The sequence below is a fragment of the Melopsittacus undulatus genome, chromosome 5 (assembly GCF_012275295.1).
Source record: "Melopsittacus undulatus isolate bMelUnd1 chromosome 5, bMelUnd1.mat.Z, whole genome shotgun sequence".
NCBI lineage: Eukaryota > Metazoa > Chordata > Aves > Psittaciformes > Psittaculidae > Melopsittacus > Melopsittacus undulatus.
This window is the reverse complement of record NC_047531.1, coordinates 46,295,173-46,319,769: the sequence shown is the minus strand read 5'-3', so window position 1 is coordinate 46,319,769 and position 24,597 is coordinate 46,295,173. Positions and strand designations below refer to the sequence as shown.

At 56.7% G+C, this 24,597-nt stretch overlaps 3 protein-coding genes across 6 annotated transcripts; all 3 read left to right on the top strand.

The window, feature by feature from the left end:
* The first annotated feature begins 487 nt into the window (after nt 1-487).
* Nucleotides 488-10,962, top strand: GGA1 (golgi associated, gamma adaptin ear containing, ARF binding protein 1). 3 transcript variants are annotated; one of them, XM_034062958.1, is made up of 17 exons: nt 488-599; nt 1,053-1,137; nt 1,423-1,498; nt 2,091-2,189; nt 3,451-3,574; nt 4,053-4,153; nt 5,058-5,138; nt 5,553-5,690; nt 5,825-5,906; nt 6,267-6,374; nt 6,647-6,802; nt 7,558-7,622; nt 7,767-7,945; nt 8,053-8,336; nt 8,553-8,722; nt 8,963-9,073; nt 9,246-10,962. In XM_034062958.1, exons 1-17 carry the CDS (start codon nt 539-541, stop codon nt 9,354-9,356), a joined length of 2,031 nt encoding a protein of 676 aa, XP_033918849.1. In that variant the 5' UTR covers nt 488-538; the 3' UTR covers nt 9,357-10,962. The 3 variants fall into 3 exon arrangements, with proteins under 3 accessions (XP_033918849.1, XP_033918848.1, XP_033918850.1); XM_034062957.1 differs by having other exon boundaries at nt 505-743; XM_034062959.1 differs by having other exon boundaries at nt 581-753.
* Nucleotides 10,963-12,497: 1,535 nt separating this feature from the next.
* On the top strand, nt 12,498-21,818 carry SH3BP1 (SH3 domain binding protein 1). 2 transcript variants are annotated; one of them, XM_034062986.1, is made up of 18 exons: nt 12,498-12,899; nt 14,621-14,663; nt 15,025-15,129; nt 15,578-15,654; nt 15,912-16,023; nt 16,121-16,197; nt 16,625-16,760; nt 17,401-17,469; nt 17,848-17,938; nt 18,202-18,344; nt 18,424-18,535; nt 18,630-18,711; nt 19,381-19,461; nt 19,559-19,675; nt 20,066-20,163; nt 20,351-20,480; nt 20,597-20,703; nt 21,142-21,818. In XM_034062986.1, exons 1-18 carry the CDS (start codon nt 12,838-12,840, stop codon nt 21,465-21,467), a joined length of 1,968 nt encoding a protein of 655 aa, XP_033918877.1. In that variant the 5' UTR covers nt 12,498-12,837; the 3' UTR covers nt 21,468-21,818. The 2 variants fall into 2 exon arrangements, with proteins under 2 accessions (XP_033918877.1, XP_033918875.1); XM_034062984.1 differs by lacking the exons at nt 12,498-12,899; nt 14,621-14,663 and having other exon boundaries at nt 14,778-15,129.
* A 558-nt stretch (nt 21,819-22,376) lies between these two features.
* On the top strand, nt 22,377-24,597 carry PDXP (pyridoxal phosphatase). The gene is made up of 2 exons (XM_034063415.1): nt 22,377-23,000; nt 23,224-24,597. The coding sequence occupies exons 1-2, from the start codon at nt 22,418-22,420 to the stop codon at nt 23,547-23,549; spliced, it is 909 nt and encodes a 302-aa protein (XP_033919306.1). The 5' UTR covers nt 22,377-22,417; the 3' UTR covers nt 23,550-24,597.

Below are 24,597 nucleotides of genomic sequence, written 5' to 3'. Positions count from 1 at the left end.
GTTGCTCCAAGCCCTGTCCAACCTGGCCTTGAACACTGCCAGGGATGGGGCAGCCACAGTTCCTCTGGGCACCCTGAGCCAGCGCCTCAGCACCCTCAATAAGGATAATCGAAGTTTATATTCCTGGAACCCTTCCTGATGGCCAGGGGTCCCTGGCACAGCCCTAGCACCTATAACAGCTCCTATAACACCCGCTCCCCCCAGACACCTGCTTGCAGAGCCCCGATGACAGACACCGACGGTGCACACCCTACCTCCCCCCCCCCCCCCCCCGCCGAGCGGGCTCACACTACGCATGCGCCAGACCGGCCGCGCACCGTGTCCTTTTAAAGGACACACGGCTCCCTCCGCCGTCGGGCGGAAGTGTTTGGGTTTCATGCCGGAAGTGGCTTCAACCGCCCGTAGCAGGGCTCTTCCGGGAAGGGCAGCGGGGCTGCTTCCGGTCCGCTCCGCTTCTCATTGGTTGTGTCCTCTTCCCGGAGGCCTTCCTCTTCTGCCCCCTCCCCGCCTTCCGCCGTTCCGGTGAACTCTATGGTGGATGCGGGAGGGGCGGGTGCGCTGCGTCAGGGGGCGCCCTGCCCCACTTCCGGCGCTCTATGGTGAGGCCGCGGCAGCGCCGCTGTACAGGATTGGGTGCGCTCCCGATGGCCCCGCGGCGCCGCGGCGGGCGGGCGCACGGGCCCCGCTGAGGAGCTGGCGGGGGGTGGCCGGGGCCCTCCAACATGGAGCCCGAGACGCTGGAGGCGTGTATCAGTGAGTGCGGCTGCGAGCAGACCTCCCCTCGCGCCCCTTCACACGGGCGGCCCGGCACGGCGGGAGCGGTGGATGGCGAAGGGGGGACACCGGGGTGTGAGGGACGGGCGGCGCTCACAGGGGGGTCGCAACTAGCGGTGTGTCAGGGCGGGCCTGGTGCTGGGTAGAGGGGACGGCCTGGGGCAGATAGGGGTGTTGGGGCCGCAGATCTTGGGGTGTCGTGGAGGGAGCGGGGGCAGTATTGACCCTCACTTCCCTACGGGGAGATCTTGTTCACTGTCCCCTTCTCACACCGTTAGACAAAGCGACAAACCCCCTGAACAAGGACCTGGACTGGGATGGTATCAATGCTTTCTGTGAGCAACTCAATAAGGAGCTAGAGGGGTAAGTGCTGTGTCCTTTCTACAGTGTGCTCTGGGTCACAGGCCTGGGTTGTGATTCCACCTGGTAACATTCAGCATGGCTGTTCTGAGAGCTGAATAGGCACAAAGCCCCTCAAAGGGAGGGTTGGCCCTGGTCCTCTGACAGAAGGTTCCCACAGGGTTTTGAGATGTCTTGGTGCCTTAAACTTGCAACATGCTTTTCAACCCTGGATTTGCAGATAGACACACAGGCACCAAGCTTTCTACCAATAACCAGCTAGTCTTTTTTTCCCTTCACTCCTTCCAGTCCTCCGCTTGCTACCAGACTTCTTGCCCACAAGATCCAGTCTCCACAGGAATGGGAAGCTATCCAGGCCCTCACGGTAAGGGCATTTGCAGGCTGGTAGAACTGGATGGAGGGCCAGCGTGTGGGGTTGCTCCAGTTTGGCTGGAGGGACATGAGAAGCTTTGAATTACCTCTGAGAAAACCGTGTAGCACCTGGGTCCTTAGGTGGGAGAAAGGAGAAGATGGTTCTACAAGACTGGAGGGATGACTGGTAGGAAAAGTCTTGTTCCTATGAAGGATGAGAGCCTGTTGAAGTTGATAGAAAGCTGATTTTTCTTTTGGTGGATTTGGCAGTATTAACAGTTGGACTCTATGATCTTTTCCAACCTAAATGATTCTCTGACGCTTAATTATTTTATGGATCCACAGTGTGAAATCCCACCAGTGTTTGTGAGCTCTCTAACATAGCCTTCCATGGGTTATTGAGCCACCTCTGCAAACACTGACCCCAAGGAAGAAGCTCTTCTTGCTTCCTTTTGGGAGGGTGCCTGGCCACCTGGGAGGGAAAGGGGATGTCTTCTGCTGTGAGGATAGCCACAGACCCCTGACACATGCCTGGCACAGGGAGGATCTGGCTTCTGAAGCTGCTGCTGACCCCATGCTGGGGCTCACCTGGTCCCTCTCCCCAGGTGCTGGAGTCCTGCATGAAGAGCTGTGGCAAACGTTTCCACGATGAGGTGGGCAAATTCCGCTTCCTCAATGAGCTCATCAAAGTGGTGTCACCCAAGGTGGGTCTCAGAGCATCGTGCTGGATGGAGGAGACTGGAGCCTGGTGGCAGGAGGGCTGTGGGAAGAAATAGTGTCTGAGCAGAAAAGTTAGACACCCATTGAGATGATGGGGGGGAAACAGGACACTGCTAGTAGGAAGTTTATTCCTTGTACCTGGTGAATTTTCCGATGGGAAGGTGAGCGTTCAACCTTCTGCTCTGGGCTGATTCTTGATGCAGGAAGCTGAAGGCCAGCTAGACATGATGCAACCAGTACTTGTGATTCTACTGTGTTTATGTGCGTGCCTGGAGTCGCCTTCCCTGCATCTCTGTTGGGCTCTGTGCTCAGGAACGTCCCCCAGCTTTGACATCGTGACCATGTCTCTGGGGTGTCCCAGCCTGGTTGAGACACTGTCAGAGGGCAAGCCCAGGCCTGGTCAGTGGTGCTCTGGCAAGTCCTTCTGAAGGCTCAAGTCAGATAGGTGCGGATGCTGCTGTTCCTGCAGCAGAACAAGCTGTGCATGCTCTCCTATTTAGTCAAGACAGTTAAGACCAGCAAATGTAGAGTTAAGGGAACACAGACTAAATATGACTAAGGAAAACCTTCATCTGTCACTCACAGCTTGTGATGATGAATAGCCAGGGGCAGTGACAGCAGCATCCTAAAGGCCTCTTGTTAGGCACCCTAGAGAATGTTCTCTGCCTTAAACAGCTGGCCTTGTGTGACATATGCAGTGTTTGTAGCACCAGAGCCTCCAGGAGACCCATGGGAGAATTGTGAAGGATGAGTGCATGGCAAGGGGAGAGCTGTAATGTTTGGACATCTACCAGCTGGTCATCTGGGGCTCATCTGGGGCTCATCAGGCTCTAAAAGGTGCCACACAGTTGTGCTGGAGAGTGAGGCTGAGCTCTGCTCCAGGGACCATTACCCACAGTCCTTCCCCTCCCTGCCCTGCTGTCCTCATTCCCAAAGGACTTAGTTGCTGAGCAGCCTCTGTTAGCAGTATCCTTTCCTTCACAAGGTGACAGACACTTGCCTGAGTCTTCCCACTTGTCCCTGCATGTCACTGAGGGGCTCCCACCTCTTGTGTTTCCTGTGGTGGAAACCAAGCACAGCACAGGACATGTTGCAAGGGTCTCATGAGCTTTCCTGCTTGCTTCCTCTTTCCTCCTCCTTGTGCCGTTGGGAACGGTCTCACTTTTGGGGGAGGGGAGGAGAGGAACAGACCAGGCTTGCAACAGCTCAGATCAGCTTCAAGCCACGTCTTCTCTCCTCCTCTAGTATCTTGGCAGCCGGACATCAGAAAAAGTGAAGTCAAAGATCCTGGAGCTGATGTACAGCTGGACGCTGGGGCTGCCTCACGAGGTGAAGATCTCAGAAGCCTACCAGATGCTCAAGAAACAAGGTGAGAGGCAGAGTCTGGAAGGGGAAGGTGGAAGGATGGTTTGGGCAGAATCTAAACCACTCTCCCTTTCCTGTGCCTACATCCAGCACATCCCTCAGTCTGGCTCAGCACCAGAGGCAGGTGCCTTGAGGCTCCTAGCTGGGCAGAGGGAGTTGCTGGTGGTCTTTGTTGCTTAGAGGGGTTAGAGGGGATATCTGCTTGCTCCTACAGGGGATGGGGCACTGGGAAGGGCAGGGGCTGAAGGGCTGTGAGTGCTTTTGCAGTTGATGCTGGGTTTTTCTAAGAGGATATTTAAGGGGAATGGAGGGCAGTTCTTCCATGAAAACACAATCTGGGATCATGGGTAGTAGGAGCAAACCTACACACCCTTAGTCGCAGATGGGTTTGGTAGGCTGTTAGGGAAGAAAAGCCCTAGGTGGCAGTGCCATCCCCCAGTGGGTGAGTCCTCCTGACTTCCCTCCATTGGTGTCTACTGCAGGGATTGTGAAGTGTGACCCGAAGCTGCCTGATGATGCTCCTTTTCCACCTCCTCCCCCTCGGCCCAAGAACATCATCTTTGATGACGAAGAGAAATCCAAGGTAAGGGCTCTGTACAAGGAGAATGTGAGCAGGCAACATCTTCTTTGCCCCAGCATCTCCTGGCCACTGAGATGGAGATCCAGAAAGAGTCCAGGCCCCTCCTCCACATGCTGTCCTTCAGAAAACACATCACAGGAATGCTGAGGCCCCACTCCAAAGTCATGACAAGGGAAATAGCCAGAGGTGGGGCATGTGTCTCAGTTTGACCTTTGGAGCACTTATCTGCAGGATGGTGCAAAGGGTGAAGCACTGACATTAGCCAAGCAGGTTCTGGGAGGTTTGCTGCTCTGTGCTCGCCACACGTCTGAGATATCTGGTCATAAGGTTTAAATCCAAGCCGCAGACACTGTTGCTGTTATCTCTTCCCCAACCCCAGCATTGCAGTCTTCTTATTGCCCAGCTACTTAGCCCCTCCTGGACCCATTCTGCATCGTGTTTCCATCAGAATTGTGTCACCCCTCAGACAAGCCTCTGCACTATCAATGCTGATACATTTAAATAAGTGTTGGCCTCCTCTGAGTGTAGTTCTGCAGCAGAGGTGTGATGCCAGTTTGCTGCAGGGCACATGTGCAGGCTTTCTCTCTTCCTCAGTACTAGTGCTGCTGTGCTCCATGGTCTCCATGGTGCATGATGGGCAGGCAGGAGCCAGGAGCAGATTTTAAATGCAGGGGATCTTCAGGGAAAGACCAGAGCCACAATGGGAAAGGAAGTGCAGTTATACTACTTCTCTCCCTTGTCTCTGACAGCCCACAAACTCTTGTGGCTGGGCTTGCAAAGGGCTGGCAGTGTTGGCTCCCTCTGTCAGATACGGGTTTAGGGCAGGGGTAACTGGCTTTAGTGTTTCAAGAGTGCCCCTGGCTGCCACTTCTCAGCTTGGGCTCAGAGGCACCTTCTGTATTTGCAGATCCTGGCTCGTCTCCTGAAAAGTTCCCATCCTGAGGATCTCCGGGCTGCCAACAAGCTCATCAAGGAGATGGTTCAGGAGGTGCGGCTGGGGAAAACGGGAGCTGGGGAGTCATGGTCTGCATGGCAATGGCTGACACCAAGGGAGCATCAGCTCTGTCCTTATGCAGATGTACAGAGCTTCTGCCCCAAGTTTTGCAGCAACAGCAGCTGCTAAAGAGTCCTTGTGTGATTTTTTTTGCCATCCTTTGGCTACTTGGAGGAATGGCTCTGGGCACTTTCTGCGGCCCAAGCCCCACTGCTGCCCTAGATCTATAGTAATTCCATTCCTGCTCAGCAAGTGCTGGCCCAGAGATGATCTGGAGTGGGAGCTGTTTTGAGGGCAGTGTTGCTGTGCCTTAGTCCAGGGAGTTGGTGTGTTTGCCAGGCCAGCCTTTTTCCATCGCAAGCTGCAGACAAGGGCAAGGACATTCTTTCTCACGTGCTTCCCCTCTAGGACCAGAAGCGCATGGAGAAGATCTCCAAGAGGGTGAATGCCATTGAGGAGGTGAACAACAACGTGAAACTACTGACAGAGATGGTGACAAACTACAGCAAGGGGGAGACAACAGAAAGCAATGAGGACCTAATGAAGGTGAGGAAAGGCCATCCCAGCATTCTCCCTGGGCTGAGGTGACCCGTATCCCCTGGAGTTCCTCCTGCCCATTTTGCACCCCCAGCTGAGTATCCTGCTTCTCATCTCAGAATCCCTTTGTCCTCTTCCCTCAGGAGCTGTATCAGCGCTGTGAGCGCATGAGGCCCATGCTTTTCCGGCTCGCCAGTGACACAGAAGACAATGATGAAGCTCTGGGTAAGCATATCTGGCCTTTCTTACTCTGTCCCCTTCTCCCTCCATCTTCTTTCAGGGAGCCTGTGCTTGGCAGCTGCCAGTCTGTTTGGGGTGCCTGTTTGCTGTAGGTTAGTTAGTCTGTGGCTTGGCACTAATCATGAGCACATGGCAGCAGTTGGCAGTGTTACAGGCTTCCTTCACTTCACTGTAGCTTGTCCTGCTGTGTCAGTATACCCTGTGCAGCAGCAACTGTGAAAATGCTGTCTGCAGTGGGCTCTATCAGTTCCTCAGGCCTTGCTTTGAAGGAATAAACAGAGCTGGAGTATAAAAGGCAGTCTTGTTTCGTCACAACTTTCAAACTTCCCACCTGTTCAATTTCAGCGGAGATCCTGCAAGCCAATGACAATCTGACACAGGTGATCAATCTCTATAAGCAGCTTGTACGGGGAGAAGAAATCAATGGGGAGACAGTGGCCGGCCCCATTCGAGGTGAGGAGACTTGGGGAATGGGGACAGGAAGGTCAAGCAGAGGAATGCTACTGATGGTTTCCTGCAGTGTTAAGAGACGATTGAGAGAAGTGGAAAGGTGAAACCTGCAGGAGGTCTGAGTGGGGCTGTTGAGATGAGGAAATGGCTTGTAGAGATGACTGATGCATGAAGAGAGGGAATTGAAAGGGAGAGGAGAGTTTCCTCTCCCAGGGATGAGGAAGGGTAACACACTGCAGAAGGTTTCTGTCTCTCAGCTTGTTCCTTCTTTGCAGGCAGCACCTCAGCTCTTCTGGATCTGTCAGGCCTGGATCTCCCAGCAACAGGCCCTTCCTACCCAGCCTTGCCCACCCTATCAGGTGGCTCAGCAGTTCCCGTGCCTGACCAAGGTGGCTCTGTCTCCTTGCTGGATGATGAACTCATGTCTTTAGGTGAGAAATCTGGAGCAAAAGCTCTTTATTTTCTCCTTGACTCTGGACAGTCTGCATGGATGGTTCTCCTTGTGGCAGGAACATGAATAAGGGAGAGTTCTGGGAGAGATGAATAATGAAAGACCCAAGAAGTGTCCTTAGTATGAAGGAGAAGGAGGAAAAGACCCTGCTATGATTCTGAACTTCAGTCCGATGGTCTTTTCCTGGCTAGTCAGAGCCTGCAGGGATGTGCCCTCTGATTTGCTCTGGGAGAACTGACTTGGCAGGTAAATCAAGAGTGATGCAATGGCCATCCCCAGATGGGATCACAAGGGTGGATCCCCCCAGCTCCTCATGTTTACTCCTTGCAGCTGAAGTAATGAGCTGCCAGCAGATGCATGGGACTTCCAGAACTATTCACGTGGAATTCTTGTGAGGTGCCAGTCCTGGGAGGCTCTAGAGTCCTTCTTTTCCCAACCAAGTATGCTTCCAAAGATAGGTGCTTTGAGTACAACAGCATGGAGTAGACTGTGGTCAGCTAGGCTTGTCAGCACAGTAGTATTCACTTCTCTGTTAACTGAAGTGAGAATTGGATTGTAACTGAGGATCTCTGGGCAGAAAAAACACTGTCACCCTCCTGACTCTCCCCCATGCAAGGATAGGAGCCAGAGATGGAGACCAGATTGGTGGTTCTGCCCTGCTGCTTCTGTGTCTTACTCAGGCCACATTTAATGCTTTTGGTAGCTAAGCATCGTGTTTGCTTTTATCCCTGGCAGGCCTGAATGACCCAGCACCTCATCCTGCCCCGGCTGGTGACAGCAGTGGCTGGAACAGCTTCCAGGTAACATGCTGGGAGCCAGGGCAGAAGGTGGTGGGGGTGGTGAAAGCAACAAAGGTAGTAGGTAGGGAAATGTCCCACATCTGACGATTGGTGCTGATGTGCAACCCTGCTTGGGGGGGGGTCTCCTGTACATTCTTTTTACAGTCATCAGATAGCAGTGAGCTCAACATCACCCCTATCACAGCAACACCACCAGTCAAAGCAGATGCTGGCACGTCCTCCCCCAAACCTTCTCCTTCCACCAGTGGCCTGGATGACCTGGACCTCCTGGGCAAGGCTCTGCTGCAACAGTCTTTGCCTCCAGAGTCTCAGCAAGTGCGATGGTAAGGAGGAGTAGTGCCATCTCTCATCTTCCCATGGTGTCCATTTCTGGGGTGCTGGAGGTGCCACTTCAGTGCCCTGTTCCACTCCTTGCTCTCTCTCCCTACAGGGAGAAGCAGCAGCCACCCCCCCGGCTCACCCTGAGGGATCTCCAGAACAGGAGCAGCTCTGGCACCACAGCCCACAACCCCAGCGCTCTGCCCATGCTCCAGAGTGTTTCCCCTAACCCCACGCTGCCCCTGGCCTCGGAGCTGCCTGCCCCTGCTGCACTCCCAAAAGCTGCTATCACACCAGCAGGAAGTTCTGCAGTCCCACCACAGCCTCCTGCCACCACACTACCCCAGGAGATCTCATTGGCCAACATCACTGTGCCTCTGGAGTCAATCAAACCCAGTGAGCTGGGGAGGAAAAGGGGAGCAAGCTTGGGGGGAACAAACCGTGTGCATGTGGAAGGGAAGAGTGTGAGGAAACTTCTTGCTGGCTGTATTTTGTGGAGGTTGAGGAGGAGCAGTGTCTCTGTCATTTGTATGGAGTTTGGGTTATGGGCAAAGGTTGCGGCAGGACCAATTCCCTCGTGCTGACTGCTGCCTGTCCCTGCCTTTCCCACAGGCAGCATCCTCCCTGTGACGGTTTATGATCAGCACGGCTTCCGTGTCCTCTTCCACTTTGCTAAGGATGCTCTGCCTGAGAGGCCTGATGTGCTTGTGGTGGTGATTTCTATGCTTAGCACGGCCCCACAGCCCATCCGCAACATTGTCTTTCAGTCTGCTGTCCCCAAGGTAAGGCAACTGATGGGGCTGAGGTCCCCAGACCTGGCCAAAGTGCGATTCTACTTCTGCAGGAAGGGCAGGCTGGATGGAGGGAGCTCTGTGGGGCTGAGAATGAGTTGTGTTGCCTTCAGATTAGCAGGAACCAGCACAATACTCTGGCTAGACTGTGGAGGCTCCCCAAATACAGGAGCAGGGCCTCTGGCTGCCATGTCCCTTTTGGGAACGTGGGCTGCTCTTCTCTCTCCATAGGTGATGAAGGTGAAGCTGCAGCCTCCCTCAGGCACGGAGCTGCCGGCATTCAACCCCATTGTCCACCCCAGTGCCATCACACAAGTCCTGCTGCTTGCTAACCCACAGAAGGTAACAGCACTGTTGCTGGGGCATGAGCAGGGACTGGTCTTGCTTCCTGGGCAAAGCCTGCCTACCCTATCCCTGTTTGCTCTCCTCAGCTTCCAAGAGACCTGCAGGGTTTGTGCCTCATGCCTTTCTTTCACCCTTTTCTGACTGTTTATTCTTTCTCCCCTACCTCCAGGAGAAAGTGAGGCTACGGTACAAGTTGACCTTCACTATGGGAGAGCAAACCTACAATGAAATGGGGGATGTGGACCAGTTCCCCCCACCCGAGTCCTGGGGAAACCTCTAGGGCTGTACGTTGCAGGCACTACACTGCAGAGTCCTTGGGAAACCAGCCCTCGGGGGCTGGAGTAGCCCTAGGAGATGGGAAGGGCGGGTGGGGGGCTGCTGCTCACGCTCTATGCTCCAGATGGCCGGGCGAGGGCCAGAGGGAGTGTGCCTCGAGGGGGAGAGCAGAGACACCGGGAGATGTTCACCCCACCAGACGTGGAGTGGAGAGCGTCGTGTGTGTGAGCAGTTGCCTTCCCTGCTCTTCTGAAGGCAGCACTCCCTCCCCAGTCTGTCCAGCTTCTAATCCTGCTTTCCCCCTCTAGGGGCAGTGGGGAACAAGGAAGGGGAGCTTTAACAGCCTCAGCCTGGGGCAAGGCCTAGCAAAGGAAGATCCTTTCCCTTGTCTGTCCCCTCTTCACTTCCCAGCCCGTCAGCTGCTTCATGCTCTGTGGTGCTTGTCCCCCTTGCCCCCTCTTTGGAACTGGGCCCTGGTGGTTCCTTGTCTGATGGGATCCCACTGGAGCTGCTGTGGAGCAAGGCTGGATGGAGACTATGTGTCTCTCCAGCACTCTCCAAGCAGGCAGCTGCCCTTGCTTTGAGGGTGTCAGGAGGAGTCATCTCCCCATATCTCCGTCCTTCCAGCTGAATATGGAACCGTTAGTGGGATGTGGGACCGCAGGTGCTGGGCAGGGCTTGTTCTGTGCCTTCCCATCCTCCTCACCTAGGCACTGAGCCCCCATGGCGAGGAAGACCACACACTCCCCATGTGCTGTATCTGCCACAGTGAGCTTTGGGGACTTTGTCCTGCATGCCACCCCCAAGAGGGGTGTGCTGGAAGAAGTGGGGGTGAGTCTCCCTGCAGCCTCATGCCAGATGGATTGAGGAAGCAGCACATAGTCTTCCTCCCTCCTGGCTGGGCTGGAGGGCTTGGTGGGGCAGGGGCCTTTCTTTGTCTTCTCGCAGTGGGGTGGGTGATGGAATGGGAGTCATGGAGGGGCTGGAGGGCTGCCCATCACCAGGGGCCACCACTAAGCTCTGCTCTGGGGGGGGTTCAGCTGTGCCTTGCGCACCTTTGCCTGGCTCCCTGCGCGGGGAGGGGGCCCACCACAGCCGCCTGATCACTGTGACACTAGAGCGGGGATCTGCAGGCAGGAAGGGGGCCGGCAGGTGGCACGTCCCCATGGGACTTGTGACCACAGGAGCCGTTTCCCATCCCAAAACTGGTTTTAAGAGGGCCTGATCTTGAAAAGTAGCAACAAGCTGCGCCCTGCAATAGGCTTGCCAGAGGTAGAAGGAGGCCTGGGCAAGATGGAGGTGAGTGGGGTGCCTCGTGCTCATGGCTTGGGAGGCAGTGAAGGTAAGGTGTTGGAGCTGGGTGCAGCGAGCGGTAGAGGAGAGGGGGAAGCAAGGTCTTTATGCTGGGGTTCTGCTGTGTCTTACTTCCCTTTCTGGTCTCTTCAGGGTTTTGTATGGGGTTTTTCTTTGCAGATCTTGTTTGGTTGAACAGACATGTATATATTTTCAGTGCAAAATTCTGTAAATGGAAGAAAACAAACATATTGAAAACAAAACGCCCGGCGCGAACAGTCTGCTGTATTTATGGGTAATAAATAGTTCTTTCCTGATCCTGTCCCTGCGTTTTGACTGAAGGAATGCCTTTCCCCCTTGCCTTGCTTGACTTACACTCCACAAGGTGTCATTTCCACCTCATCCTGCCCCTGCAATTGTCTATGTCATCCCCCAGTCACCTGGGGCCTTGCCACCGTGGTTTCCCCACTCCCGTGACCAGGGAGAGGGGTTGGTGGAAGTCCCCCAGCTGCTCTCAATTCCTGTTTGAGAGGCTGGAAGCTGGGTTCTGCCTGCTTCCTCTCTCCCTAAGGAGAGGCTGTGGGCAGGGGTCAGTGCCTTGCATCCCATGAGGAGCAGGGTTTGACCTCACTCCTGTGCCCCACAGGACTATTTGCAGCTTCACCACTGCTTGTGGCAGTTCTTCCTCCTCTTGCCCAGGGCAGTTTTAGTGCAGGGGGGCAAAGAGGGACAGGGTCTTAGGGGTGGCTTTTTGGCCTCTTTGCAAGAGATGCTTTGAACCCCTTAGATTTGAAGCCCTTCAGTAACTACACTGCCTGTTGGGAGCACCCTCAGGGCTCACGGCTGGGATATCAGACATGCTCTAGCCACAGGTTTAGAGCAACCTGGTGTTTCAGCAGGGCTCCCCTGCTCCATCCCAGCTGCCAGCGCTGCTTTGCTATGCCCTCACCAGAGCCTTTGCCCCCCATTACAGAGCAGAGCCCAGCACCCCCTAACTGTAGCCCTTCAGGCTTGGGGGCACAAGTGGAGTGACCCTTCCGCCTCTTCTTCCTTTGCCGCTTGTCTCTGACCACAAACTGACCACTTCCTGCCTGTGCTCCTGCTCGTTCCTTTGCCACCGTTAACCCAGCCGAAAGCAAACTGCAGATGGAGGAAAGTCCCAGCTGCAGGTAGCCAGAAACAAGGCAAGGTTCACACCTCTCAGAGCCAGGACTAAAGGAGGTGGTGCTGGTATGAAAGGGATGCTTCTACACAAGCACAGAGCAGCTGAGCCCCGGAGCAGCTCTGCAGCGAGCGGACAGCACCCGAGCCTGGGAACGGGGAGCTTGTGGTTCCTGTGTGACTGTGTGCGGGCGCTGCGCAGCCCCGAGGAGCTCTGCTGGCGGTGGGAGAACAGGGAGGAAGGGGCCTCCCCAGGGCAGCAGCTCTGTGGTTGTTCAGAGACCGCTGGTGATGGGAAGTGGGGGGGAGCACAGAAGGTGCTGCAGGGGTGGCTTTGCTGCTCGACTTCCTGCATTGTCGCGACAAGAGGGATATGTGACAGAGGGAAGAGAGTGGAGCTGTGCCCACGAGCATGGAGCAGAGGCTGGGTGACCAGGTAGGGCAGGATGTGTACATCAGACACTCCATGTGCACTGCACAGCTAGCTGGCATGGACATGGGCTAGTGGTGGGCAAGGCAAGAGGGGGAAAAACAGTGGCCAAGTTGAGACAGAGCAAGAAACAGAGCGTGGGCCCTTGCTTGGGCTTGGCAGCGCATGTGCTTGTCCTGCCTTGTTATGTGTTTGCTGTAATAATATTTCCCCTTTAAGGCTGGGCTGAAGTTATTTATACTTGCAGGGTGGTAACAGGAACACAGAGTGGAGCAGGAGCCCTGAGCTGCTCTTACCTGCTCTGCAGCGCAGGGGCAGGCGGAGAGGAAGGAAGCTCAGAAGAAGAGAGGGAGCCAGAGAAGGGAGTCCAAAGGAGGGGAAGAGAAAGCAGGCAGGGCATCCCCTGGGAGGGACGAGGGAGGGGGCCAGCCAGCCAGAAACAGGGGGAACAGGGGAAGGAGAGGTCCTCAGGGAAAAGCAAGGGGAGAACAGCTCTGGGGAGCCGAGGGGCCATCAGCCTCTGATGCCAAGCATTGCCGAAGGGTGCTGAGTGGGTACAGCCAAGTGGAGCGGCTCTTGCGGTCCCCTCCCAGCACTCAAGATGATGAAAAAGCAGATCAATTGGATGCGGCAGCAGTTGTCCCATCCCAACATCACCAGCCGGTAAGGACTTCTGCACTACCTGCACTGGAGGAGCTGGGAGGGAGCGGGATGCGGGTCCTGGAGGGCTTGCGCTGGGGCTGGACTGACCTTCCATGGCCAGGGAAAAGGGGAAGAGGGAATGACCCTGGGTTTAGAGCATCTTCAGCATAAGCTGAGGAGCTGTGGCTTCCTGGTGCCCGTGGGGCAATGGGAAGGCTGCACTGGTGCTGCTCAACAGTGATATGATCCCCAAGACCAGCTACTACCAGATGCTACATCTACCTGGAAACAGGCCTTTCCCAAGCTTGGCTTCCTTAGGATGTGAGGGCAACAGGGAAGGACCTTCTAGCCAAATGCCCTTGGCTGTGTAGTAACCAGGAGGGTATTAGGAACCTGCCTTCTCTGCTGAATCCCCACGGGCAGTGGATGCTCTGCATACTTCTAGCAAGCCTGGCAGCATGGGCTTCCTAGCATGCCCTTTGAGGAGAGGGCCAGGGATCTTACAACTTCACACAAATCCCTCGGACCCCATCCTACCTCTGCTTCTTCCTTATTTTTCTCGTTGCCTTTCCAAAGCTCTCCCCTTGCAAAACCCAGAACTGAAATTACAGGGCTGGGCCCTCCCTTCCCAGCCCCCTCACTGCTCCTTTCTTACAGCCACCTCCACAGGTTCCCCAGCGCTGGGAGGCTGAGCAGGACCAACCATGTCCCCTGCACCACTGCACTGGTCCTTCAGCCAGCCCAGCAGACCAGCCACAGGGAAGCAGCTTCTACATCCTGGTGGCCTCTTGCTCTTCTTGCATTTCCCATGGGGACCATGATCCCCTTTCCCATCCCTCCCCTCTCAAGATGTCTCATCTCCATGTTAGATTCACCTCCTTTTCGCTAGTGCCAGGCAGGCAGGAGGTCTCAAGCAGCCTGTCCTGTCCTAAAGCAAGTTCTTCACCCGCCGCAGAGCCTCTCCTTTGCAGGCTGCGGTCTCACGTGATTTTGCTTGCCTTTAACCAAGCCACCTCCGTTTCCTGCAGCTCCACAGCATCGTCCCCCACTGGGTGGTAAAAAGAGAGAAACATGAACTGGGGAAAAAGCAGCATCAGAGGGAAAGCAAATGGGCTTCCTGGGGCATGGCAATGGCAGCGGGCCATGAAGTGAGGTTTCCTCTACAAGGAGGTTTGGTAGTGATGGCAGCTGGTGGGATTTGAATCTGGTTTTGAGCAGAATTTGCTGCAAAACAGAAATTTCACTCCCCGATTCCTGCTGCAAAACCAAGCAGAAAGCTGGTTTCATGTAGGTGTTTCTGGAAAGGCTTCTGTTGGTCTCAAGCCACAGCTTGGTCACAAAGATATCCTTGTTTTGGCACTGGTGAACCCACAGCTGGTGGCTACCATGGCCTGCAAATACATGTGCAGGCTCCAGAGCACTGCCCTGGATTTGGTTTCAGGGCAGTGGTCAGGATTAGAAGACTTTACTATCAAACTTCCCACCGCCACCATGGCCCCACTGCCCCTGTCTCCATCTGGACATTTTGACTATGGTGCTCTGACCTGGAAGCTGTGTCTGATGGGTGTCCACCAGACAGCAAGGTTGGCTGCCTTGCCCTGTTCCGGCTGCATCCCCCTGGATTCATTTCACCCATCGCCTTGTGTACGATGGTCCAGGCTACAGCCCGTGTCTCCCGCTCCCAAAGAGTGGCAGATGGAGGTCACCCCATCTGCTGATGGCTCTTTCTGCTTCCTCGGCAGAGCCCAAGAAGCGACGGAGTTGCTGCCAGCTGATCTGCTGCAGGTGAGGTGCGGCAGGGCCGGCAGGCGTGTGCCTGCTTGTGTCTGGGTGTGGGACCTGCCTGCGGTTTGTCCTGCCAGCACATCCAAGTCGTGGGGCTGGGATCTGCCCATGTGCCAGAGGGCAGCTCCAGGACCACAGCAGGCTCCTGCTATGGGAAAAGGCTTCCCCAGCCACTCACAGAGGGATGAATCCTGACCAGGAGCTGTCCTCTCTTTTTGCTGGACCAGGGATGATCTGTGCTGCAGCAGGATGCTGTTTGGGCCACTCAAGCCAGAGCTGGGTGTTGGGGAAGAGATGGCCTTGGGAAGCCCAGCCCATGGTTGGCAAAAGGGCTTCCCCAGTCCCATCTTTCTGCCTGCAGATTGAACAGAGAATTGAGCCAGCCAAGCGAGCAGCTCACAGCGTGTCCAAGAGGCTGCAAGCCTGCCTGCAGGGGCAGTGCGGCTCCGAGATGGACAAGCGAGTGGTGAGTAGCATCCTCCACCTCAGCCCGCACTTTCCTTAGCCCCCCCCATGATTCTGTGAGCTCCACTTTTCTTGGCAACCTGACAAGCGCCAGCTTGGCTTTACTATTCTTGGTGGTTAAACTGCTTCGTACATTTGAAGCCATGGCAGTGTGGGCTGTGCATTGTCACAGTCTTCTTCATGGGTCTATTGGAGAGAAGGCTGGAGGTTTTCTAACCAGCTATAGAGCTTTGGTGCATTGTTCAGCTAACTGGATCCTGGCTTTGGATGAAGGAACATCCAAAGGGCCCTTCCTCAGGCCCCAGGGCCGGTGGGGATGGGTAGGCCAGGGGAAGATGTGGGGATCCAGTGAAGGGTTCGTCCACTTGCTGCCATGCCACGGTGGCATGCTTCATGGGCTGCCACATGCCAGCTCACCATCCCTTTCCCAAAACCTTGTCTCTGTGCAGAAGAAGCTGCCTTTGATGGCTCTATCCACAACGATGGCTGAGAGCTTCAAGGAACTGGACACAGAGTCTAGCCTTGGGTAAGTGCCAATGGTGTAAAGTGCCAGGGGCGACCCCAAAACACGCTGTCAGTGCCATTGTTTTGATTTGGGGACTCCCATGGTCAAGCTGAGCTGTCAAACCCTGTCCTCAGAGAAAATACTGGTACTGGAGTGGGAGAGGGGACAGACAGCACCTTCAGCTGGGGCTGGCTCAGGGTCCCACAGGACTACTGGTATGGAGGGGGCTGTTGAGTCAGAGAGTGGCATGGTTCCAGCCCACAGTCTTTCCTACACAGGAGAGCCCTGGAGATGGGCTGCTGCATAGAGAGCTCACTGGCCAAAATCCTGGCTGAGTTTGAGATCATCCTGGAGCGCGATGTGCTGCAGCCACTCAACAAGCTCAGTGAGGTAGGCCTGGATGCCCTCCTGGCTCTGTTTTCCCATCCCATCACCCCTTCCCACATCCCCAAGCCTTCCCTACTCACTCTGGTCCATCTCTCCCCAGGAGGAGCTTCCCATCATCTTGAAGCGCAAGAAGACCCTCCAGAAGCTGATTTCTGACTGGAACACAATCAAGAGCCGGTATGGGGCACACTATGGCCAGGGTGCTATGGCATCCAGGCACCCAGGATGGGAGACAATGCTCTGGGAAGCAAATTTCCAAGTGCCATGCCAGGTTTCTCTGGAAGAGCAGCACAGCTGTGGGTCATTTCCACATCATGAGTCATGATGGGGCTCATCTCAGGAATGGGGCTTGGGAAGGTCCTGCAGGCTTGGGTGTTTCAGTCAGCCTTGCTGAATGCCCCCCAACCTAACCAGGTCGCACCCTTTTGTGCAGCACCATCCTCTGGGTGAGGGAAATGAGAGGTACTGGCCTAGGGAAAGCACTGCAGGGCAGTACCTGGACTTGCTGTCCTCCTCATGATCCATCCCACCCCCTGCACATCCATCCCACCCCATGTCCCTGGCACTGAGGCTGTAGGTGTGACTCTTCTCTCCCATTCTGAAGGCTGAACCAAGCTGCCAAGAGCTCCAGTATCAGTGCTGGCACTGGTGCTGGCCCAGGGGCATCTTCTGCTGCCAACAAACTGGAGATCTTGAAGGAGGAGGAGGAGGAGGTGAAGAGGAAGGTGGAGCAGTGCAAGGTAAGACCTCACTTGCTCTCCCTCACGAGGCACCTGCAGACTTGTTCCCCTTCACGGATTCCCTCCAAAGTGACCCTATCCTGAGATGGATGCAGCCAGACAGTATGTCCTGCCCTCCGCAAGCAAACCAGTCCCTCAAGGAGCAGAAACAGGGGGATACCCCAAGCCCACGGAAGAAGTGGAGTTAAGGGTTCAAAGCACAAGCTTCTGCAGAGAGGAGGCTCCAGGGGCTACAGCAAGGAGCTTATGGGGTCCCCTTGGGGTAGGAACCAACTGAGCTGGGATCTGTTCTGAGTGGCTGGGGACTTCCACATCAACTTACTCCATATTTCCCTGAAAAGCCCAGTGCCTTCTCTGGCAGAGTCATGGGCTCATTGGAGCTGGAGGTGCAGGGACATCCTGTCCTGAGATGCTTGTGTGAGTACCTTCGTTGTAGGAGAGATCACTGCCACTATGGAAATGCAAGCAATGAAGGCAGAGAGAAATGCCCCCATGCTCCCAACCTGCTTCCCCACTGCACCCAGAAACCCAGTGTGAACAACTCACAGCCTGGACGGGAGGGTTTTGTGAGGGTGTCCCCTCTTCCTCAGGTGCCAGGGAGCGGGTGGAAGGTTGCTCTTCTCTCTGTCTCCCTTCCCAGGATGAGTACATGGCTGACCTGTACCACTTCTCCACCAAAGAGGACAGCTATGCCAGCTACTTCATCAAAGTAAGTCCTCTCTCACACTCCTCCTAGCATGTGAATGTCTCTCGGAGTATGTCCGAGCCATGCCTTGTCACCATCCACATTAAGCCCTCTGTTTAGGGCAAGGGACAGCCCCAGGCACCAGCAAATGCCTAAAGCTATCCCTGCTCCATGCGCTGCAGGTTAATGCCATCACTAGCACCATCTGCTTGTCCTGATGACCCTCCCTCTCCAGTTTGCCCTTTACCCACCACTACAGACATGGTCCAATGACCACAAGGGGGCTCCCCTTGCAGCTCCCCCTTTGTCCTGTCTGCATGTGGGCACAATTCCTGGTGGGGGGTCTCTCTGAGAGGGGCTGATGCCAAGAAAAGCACTGTTCGCCTGTCCCATGCCCGGCAGCTGCTGGAAATCCAAGCTCAATACCACCGGCAGTCCCTCGGATCTTTGGACTCGGCTCTGGCAGAACTGAAGGAAAGCCACAGCCAGACAGGTACCCACTGGCTCTCCATGCAGCCCGGGGAGGAGTGTAGCAGGGCCCAGGGGGATGCAAATGTGGCTTGTGAGGCTGGGAAAGGCAGGTTTTCCCTCACTGTGCCTGCTGCTGCCTCCTACATCGGGTTGGTGGGTTAGGAACCACACCATGGAGATGCTGCCTCTGCCTCCGCCCTCGGTCAGAGGGAGATGTCACTGTGGCTGGATGCCAGATGGCCCCAGAGGCCACCATCCCTCCTGACATTCACCTCTCTCTTCCAGAGCCCTCCTTCATTGCAGACACCCCAGTGGTGGGGTACTACGGTGTGCCCCTAGAGACACACCTCAAAAGCTTGGGCCGGGAGATCGCACTGCCCATCGAAGCGTGTGTCATGATGCTGCTGGCCTCTGGCATGAGGGAGGAGGTAGGCAGCACTCCTGACCTCCCACCTCCCTCCCCAAATGCAGCCCCCCACATCCCTTCCCTCTTCACCCCATCTCCAGGGCCTCTTCCGGCTGGCAGCTGGTGCCTCAGTGCTGAGGAAGCTGAAGAGCAGCCTCGCCAGTGGCTCCAATACGCTGGAAGAGTTTTACTCAGACCCCCACGCCGTGGCCGGTGGGTGCCAGCAGTGCAGCACGGGGAGACATGACCGGGCAGTCCCTGCTGTCCCCCAGCGCCATCACCCCTGTTGCTCCCCATCCTCTCTCAGGTGCACTGAAGTCCTACCTGCGGGAGCTGCCCCAGCCTTTGATGACCTTCGAGCTCTATGACGAGTGGCTCCAGGTGGCCAGGTAGGTGCAGGCTTTGGGGCAGAAAAGCCTGGCAAGGCTCAAATAAACCCAACTCACCCCCCTCCATCCCTCTCAGCACTCCAAGCAGGGCTGCCCGGCCTCATTTGCCATGTGGGGAGAGACACAGCACCTGGTCTGTCCCATGCTCAGCAGAAATCCGCACAGCCCAAAATCTTGGGGAACAGCAATAAAAGCGTGAGGAGAAAGGCTGCAACCCTTTATATTGTAGAAACAGTATATTGTGTGAAGACCCGCTTGACCTCAATGATGTGAGCCCCATGACCAGTGCCCAGTTTGGCCTCTTGCTTTTGGGATGGAAGGGGTGGTGAAGGAAACACTGCAAAAAAGCCATGGAAAAGGGGAGAGTGTTTTTCTGAAGGGATCAACTCCATGCCAATGAGCCCCATAGTCACAGTGAAATAGGGTGCTCGCCCCTGGGCCCACCCAGAAGCTGTGTTTGTATCATATGAAACCCTCTGAGCTTTTGTGGTATGATTTTGTCCTCTCTGGATGCTGCTTAGCTGCCCAGTAAGGACAGCAGCAGGGCTTCCCCATCCCCAGGGCCACGGCTTGCACAGGGTGGCTGACACTGACCATATTCCCTTGCACATTGTCCCTCTCTGCCATAGGGAGCAGGCTGAGCTCTCCACTCCTCCTTCTTTCTTGCAGCTTAAAGGACGATGAGAGCCGCATACAGAGCCTGCGGGACACCTGCAGCCGCCTGCCCCATGAGAGCTACAACAACCTGAGGTGTTTTGCGAGGACAGGGCTCCTTCAGCAACCGCTGGGGCAGCTCTTCCTTCCCCATCCCATGCATACCGCCTGCCTGACCTCCTTTTACCCACAGGTATCTGATCAAGTTCTTAGCCAAGCTGGCCGAACACCAGGAGGTGAACAAAATGACCCCCAGCAATATCGCCATCGTGCTGGGCCCCAACCTGCTGTGGTCACAGCAGAGCACAGGGTAAGACCTTGCTTGGAGGGTGGGTGGCAGTGCCCTGGCGCTGGCTGGGGTGCCTTGAGAGCAAACACCATGGAAAAGGCTGATCCAGCAGCCTTCAGGCTGGTCTGAAGCACCTCCATCCTCAAGTCCTGCCCCTTGTCCCCATGGTCCCTGACTGGCACGTCCCTTCACCAAGCACGCGTCCTCTTGGCCACACTGCAAAGTAACACAGAGGGTGGCTGAGACCTGGAAAACCTATGACATGGATGGCTTCCAACACCAATTCCAGCGATTCCAGGACAGGGAACAAGGCCCATCTACTGCCCTACCATCCCCCTCAGGAATGAACATCAGAAGGGTTAATGGCCCAAGATCCTTTTTCTGATGCCTCCCCCCACTTCTGTCTCTCAGAGACCCAATGCAGCTGGACTTGGCCTCGGTCTCCTCCATCCAGGTGGTCAGTGTGGTTGAAGCCCTCATCCAGAACGCAGATACCCTCTTCCCTGGAGGTAGGGCCAGGGCCTCCCCTGGGGGGGTGACAGCCCAGGGTGAAGGGAGGAGGAAGAGAAGGGGACACTCCTTCCCCAGAGGGAGGGAAGTGGGGGGGCTGCACCAGTCTGCCTCCATGGGGTCATCAGGGGAAGCGCTGGGCAGCAAACCCCTCCTCATGGCATCTCCTCCTTTCTCTCCACCCAGAGGTAGATTTCAATGTGTCGGGCATGTTCATGCCGCCTGCAAACAGCAGACTCAGTGAGGCCATCCCAGGGGAAGAGTTGGCCCTTGATGTCACTCCAGCCAGCACCCCCACTCTCCCAGATGGAGAGGTGTAAGTCTGGTGGGAGCTAGGGGCTGTCCCGGCTCTCCCCATGTCCTCCCATATCCCACCCCACACCAAGCCCACTGTGCCCAGCCAAAGTCTGACTTGCCCCATTCTCTGCACAGCACCTCGAGGGATCCTGAGCCCAGTTCATCCCCAGCAGTGACCAGTCCATCTCCTGAAGAAGCAGAGCCACCAGTTCCAACGCTGACTGATGACACTGCGTGCAAAGGTCAGGGTGCCCCTCATGGCACAGTGCTTGGGAAGTGACACCCTGCAATGCCACCTCCTCTGCTTTGCCTTCATCCTGCATGAGAGGGTGCTGGGGATGTCCCTGCCACCAAAGGAAAGTCAGGGCATCTGGTTGGGGCAGCATGGTCAGGATCCAGCCCTTTATTGTGTGCTCCAGCCCCAGACAAGGTGGGACTGTGGGATGGGTATGGTAAGTCCTCCAGTGTCCTGTGTAAGAGGGGTCAAAGCTCATAGCCTCTTGTGAAGAAAGGAGGATGGATAATGTTCTCAAAAGCTGTTGGGTCTCCAGTATGGGAGCTGCGCAAGGGGCAGTTTGTCCCACAGCTCCTCTGTAACCCACATCTGACACCACAGACCCTCTGCCCTGGGGACAGACCCCAGCAGAGAAGACCCTATCCCACCTCGGCTTTCTTTCCAGGCAAGCGTCCGGCTCCAGCCCGACCCATGATGGCTCCCCCACCTGTGGCCCAGCCCCGCAGCACAGCCCCCAAGCAGGCAGCCGGCCCCAAAGCCCTGCCACGACGGATGGTGGGGGCACCCAGCCGAGCCCCCTCCGTCCCACCGCCGCTCCCACCACAGCCAGCAAGCCGCCATAGCCACGATGCCCCATCACTGTCCACCACGCCTCAGGCCAGCGAGGCCAATGCAGCGATCACCGTGGACTGTGGCCCCAGAACCGTGGATGAGGGGCAGCCGATGCCTGAGGGTAGGAGCCCCCTGACCACATTGCCCATGCAGAACTGAGCAGGGAACAGGATGGGGTGCAGTGCGCCCCGGGACCCAGCGAGCACTGTGGAAACACCGGGGTGGCCTGAGGTGCCTCTCCAGCTCCTCCATCTGGCTTATCTCCTGCCTCCCCTTACTCTCCCGTCTCCACAGCCTCCTTCCCTGCACCACCATGTCCGTGCTGGGCCCAGCCATTGCTGAGGGACTCCGGGTTCTGCTCAGGTCTCCATGGGGACCTGGAAGGGCAGGGGATGGATTGCAGGAGGGCAGTTCTGGGGCTGGCATGGGCAGGTTCTTCTGCAGGCACACAGCACTCATCACAGCCCCTTCTGCCCCATTGTGCCATAAAATGTGTTGCCTCAGGAACACACACACACACATATATATATATAAATATATGTATATTTTGCAACGATGTTATTTAGGGAGCTGGTGTCACAAGTCACAGGCAGGTATGAACAGGGCTCAGCAGTGCAAGCGACTGGAGGCGCTGCTCCCGCAGGCTGCAGACGGGAGGGGGGAAGTGGAATTCAGCAGGGACGCCAAGGCGGACAGGGGCAGCTCGGTCCCGAGCTGGATGGCGGCCGGATCCCTCAAGCGCCGGAGACACCCGGCCAACGAGCAATAGCGGCTCCGCCGCCCCGCAAGCACCGCCGGGCAGCAGGGGGCGCGCTGCCGCCGCCAGGCCTCCCTGGGTGGCCGAGGAAGGTGACTTTAACCAATCGACAAGAGCGTTTAGGCTTTGTCCCGCCTCCCACCGCCTCCCTCGGCAGCTGATAGGTCTGCGTGGCTGTCACTTCGGCCCCGCCCCTTCCCCTCGAAAGCGACAGGCAGCGGGGCTGCCGCTCAGCGCGCTCCCCGCCTCCCATTGGTGGCGGCGGCTGCCGGGGGACATTGATTGGCGGGCCCGCGGAGCGGGGCGGGACGCTGCGGCCGGCCGGCGGCCCGGCGGGCGGTGCAACGGCGCTATGGCGAGCTGCCGGCGGCTGAGCGGCGCGGGGCTGCGGGAGGTGCTGGGCCCGGCGCAGGGGCTGCTCTTCGACTGCGATGGCGTGCTGTGGGCGGGCGAGCGCGCCGTGCCCGGCGCCCCCGAGCTGCTGGAGCGGCTGCGGCGCAGCGGCAAGGCCGCCCTCTTCGTCAGCAACAACAGCCGCCGCTCCGTGGCCGAGCTGGAGCGGCGCTTCAGCCGCCTCGGCTTCCGCGGCGTCCGCGCCGAGCACGTCTTCAGCTCCGCGCTCTGCTCCGCGCTCTTCCTCCGCCAGCGCCTCCTCGGCGGCGGCGGCGTGGGCAGCGGGGACTCGGGCGGCCGCGTCTTCGTGCTGGGCGGGGAGGGGCTGCGCGGAGAGGTGCGCGACGCCGGCCTGCGCCTGGCGGGAGAGGGCGAGGTGGCGACCGCCGAGCCGGTGCGGGCCGTGCTCGTGGGCTACGACGACCAGTTTACCTTCGCGAAGCTGGCGCAGGCCTGCGGCTACCTGCGCGACCCGCAGTGCCTCCTGGTGGCCACCGACCCCGACCCCTGGCACCCGCTTAGCGACGGGCAGCGCACCCCCGGTGAGCCCCCGGGCCCCTCTCCCTCCCTTGCTGCCCCGGGGGGTGCGGGGTTGGCCTGGGTTGGGATTCACCGTCCCAGGCACGGGTGAGGAGGTTCCCTGCGCATCAGGATGCTTCATCCATCCCTGTCAGCATCCCTGCCCCTGGTGGGGCCCTGGGTGCTGAGCTTCCCGCAGGCGGTTAGCCCGTGGCTACGTCTTTTTCTCCTCCCTCTTCTCTCCAGGGACTGGCAGCCTCACAGCCGCGGTGGAAACGGCTTCAGGCCGCAAGGCACTAGTGGTTGGCAAACCGAACACGTACATGTTTGATTGCATCGTGGAGCGTTTCGGCGTCGACCCGTCCCGCACCCTCATGGTGGGAGACCGTCTGGAAACAGATATCCTCTTTGGCAAGAACTGCGGCCTCTCCACCATCCTCACCCTGACGGGTGTCTCCCGCCTGGAAGAGGCGCAGGCCTACATGGCCAGTGACAGCGCCGCTGCCAAGGATATGGTGCCCAATTACTATGTGGACAGCATTGCAGACTTGATACCAGGTCTGGATGAGTAGCAGCCTGTATATGTGGGGGCAGATGGGTCAGGTTCCGCATCCCAGATCTCCAACTGTTCCTATTTCTCTCTCACTGCCCTATTTCCTCAGTTCCTGGTTTCTTCACATTCCAGTGCCCTTCTCTGGGGGGCAAAATGAGGGGCTTGGCAGGAGGGACCAGGGTTCAAGTTGTCTTCTTTCTGCTGAGAGCTATCCATGATGAGCAGAGTCTTTATCTCCCTTATATGCCAGCTGCCAGTGTCTCTGGGAGAGAGCTGGAGGCCTTGAGCCCAACATGGGGGTCACATCAGTTTGACTCTGTGGCTTCACCCCCTGCAGGGGTTAGGGACTGGGTGTCTTACTGTTTTTCTCTTAGGTAACCAGTGGCGGCCTTTTACTGCTGTCCTTTTGCTCATAACTCTTCTGAGCTGCATCCTTGAGGTCCTTGTAGTAAGCCCCTCCTCCCCAGGGATGTCACTTACTAGGTCTCTATCAGTGCCAGGGCATGTGGAAGGAGTGTGCTGGAGCAATGACTGAGAGTATCTGTGCTTCCCATGAGTGAAAGGGAGCATTGTCTCATCTCTCCCCCATTCCTTAGAGATGTTTCCTTCGCTGTCCCCCTGCCCCAACTCAGTTAATAACTGTGCCAGTGTCTGTCTGAGGGACTATGGGAAGGGAAGAGACTGATTGAGGGGTTTTTTTTTGTGCCAAACTGACAAGCTGTGATTGCACACAGCGGGGCTGCGGTTGTACCTGGTTTTCAAGCACCTTTACTGAAGGGGCTTGGGAAGGAGAGAGGGTTCCTAGACCACAACAGCACAGAAATATTGGACTGTACCCAGTGCTCTCTCCTCAGTTGGATTTTGCTGTAGTTCAGTGGGAGAAAAGGGCTGCTGGAGGTCTGTTCTGCAGCTGCTGGTGTGCAGGTGAGGTGGTGCTGGTATTGTCACAGTGGTGGTATTGTCACTGCTGTGGATGTGTCACAGCCCTCAAATCCATTCTTTGCTGCTTTGTCTTTTTAATTTATTTATTGATCTTATTTATTAAACTTACTTATTGTTTGAATACT